A 1,808-nucleotide genomic window follows, 5' to 3' on the forward strand; every position below is an offset into this window, starting at 1 on the left:
GGAATGGACCTGTACCCCACTCCCCATGCCCCTAAGCAAGCCAGTTCCCCCCACTCTGGGCCAGATCAGAGCTGGTTCCCATGGGAGGGGAATGATCCCATATCCCATTCCCTGGACCCCAAGCCAGCCAGTCTACACAGCACCCAGTCTAAACACCTGTGGCTGGCCTGTGTCAGCTGACTCAGGCTCGCAGGGCTCTGGAACCTGAGCCTGGACGTCTACGCTGCTGTTTTACAGCCCTGCAGCCTGAGTCGGCTGACACACGAGTGTTTAATTGCTGTGTTGACATACGCTTAGTATCAATATTAAGTGTAGCAGGCACAGGCAGCTACAAAAGCCACATCAGTCAAGATCCTGCCCCCCACCCTGGCCCCTCCCTGCGCAGCGCGGCTCCTTAGTGCCTGGGAGCAGAGGGGACATAGGGCACTCTCGCATGCAGGAGTGGAGGTGCCAAGGAGGCCAGTTGTCCCAGGGCCTCCATCTCTGGTTCCACGAGGCCTCAGAGGGGGCCGTCCCCTGCCAGCTAGATGTGCAGCAGATGGTTATCTCCAGCAGCTGACCCCTAAGGCTCCCCTTGTGGCTGGAGCCCACAGATCAGCTGGGGTGCAGTGAGCTAGTGTGTGGGGGACCCTAGGGAGTGGCTAGCAGGGGCTATATGGAGGGAACATTAACCCAGGGCTGAGACTCCAGCCCTGCACAGGCTTCCACCAGTTCTGGCCTCAGGGGGATCATGGGATTAGCCGTCCCCTCCCTGAGTGGCTGGGTGGGTCCCTGGGCAGCGCTGGCTGCAGGGATCACCTGGTGCCACCCACCACGGACAAAGATGGGGGTTGCCACATCTGCTGGGCCCCATGGCCCAGCATCCTCTTGTTCACTCACTTGCAGGCCCAGTGGCCCAGGGAGGGGTGCGCAGGAAGTGGGCGAGGAGCAGACACTAGGGGGCACCCTGCCTGCCTACTTGCCTGGGTCTCTGGGCCTCACAATTATTTTCAGTGGGGGGCAGCGTGGGCTTGTTGGGGTGCACGGAGGCAGACATGGATTTCTGGTGCTGGCGCGGGCGCGCGGAGCCCACGGCGGCGGAAGCGGAAGCCGTGGAAGCCCTGGACCCTGGAGTGGTTAAACTAGGAAACAAAAGCAGGGGAGAAGCACAGATTTAAAGGGAGGGGAGGGGGAGGGGACATGAGGCTGTATCCAGAGCTACACCTGCTCTCAGGGTCTATAGGGCTCTCCCACCCACAGTCCTCCACAGTGCTGGGACCTGAGGGGTGGCTGGATTGTTCTCTTGCACAGCCATGGGGCCAAGTAGCATCAGCTGCATTTGGCCCACTAGCCACCAGCCCGAGCGCCAAGCTTAGCTGGCCCCAGGATCAGGGAACGACTCTCGCTCTGTGCTCCCTAAAAGGAAAGCCCCAGCCCATGAGCCAGCTGGCAGCTCCTGCCCTGGGGCCTGAGTGGAGCCAGTGCCCCCTAAAGGGGAAAGGCACCAGATCCCACTCCCCACCACCTTGAACCAGTCAGTCCCCTGCCCTGTGGCTGGACTGGAGCCGATGCCCTCTAGAAAAGAAAGGCCTCAATAGCTCAGTCCCTTAGCCCTGCTATGGCCTCCTTGCCACATTCCCTACAGAGATTTGGGGGTAGGGGCACCCCGATTTATAGCCTTACAACTTTTCAGGAAGACCTAAGCCCACTCAGGAAGAGAAATCCCCAGCCCCCCTGTGCTGCCCTAGAGATACAGTCCCATGTTGGCAGAGACAGATCAGGGAGCAAAATATACAATATACAGCCCAGTATATGTGTATATGGGGGGG

The 1,808-nt window shown here is 60.0% G+C and overlaps 1 protein-coding gene across 6 annotated transcripts in view; it reads right to left on the reverse strand.

The window, feature by feature from the left end:
• MARK2 (microtubule affinity regulating kinase 2) overlaps nt 1-1,808 on the reverse strand; it is a 100,702-nt gene that overhangs the window by 7,177 nt on the left and 91,717 nt on the right. For 4 of the 6 annotated variants that reach the window (XM_024213604.2, XM_024213601.2, XM_024213605.3 and 1 more), the window contains exon 15: nt 963-1,121. The exons of the other annotated variants lie outside the window; for them this stretch is intronic. In XM_024213604.2, the coding sequence (XP_024069372.1) occupies nt 963-1,121 (159 nt within the window). The remainder of the gene's footprint in view (nt 1-962; nt 1,122-1,808) is intronic. 6 annotated transcript variants of the gene reach the window in all.

This window comes from Terrapene carolina, unplaced genomic scaffold (assembly GCF_002925995.2).
Source record: "Terrapene carolina triunguis isolate 2854851 unplaced genomic scaffold, T_m_triunguis-2.0 Scaffold89, whole genome shotgun sequence".
In the NCBI taxonomy this organism is placed as follows: domain Eukaryota; kingdom Metazoa; phylum Chordata; order Testudines; family Emydidae; genus Terrapene; species Terrapene triunguis.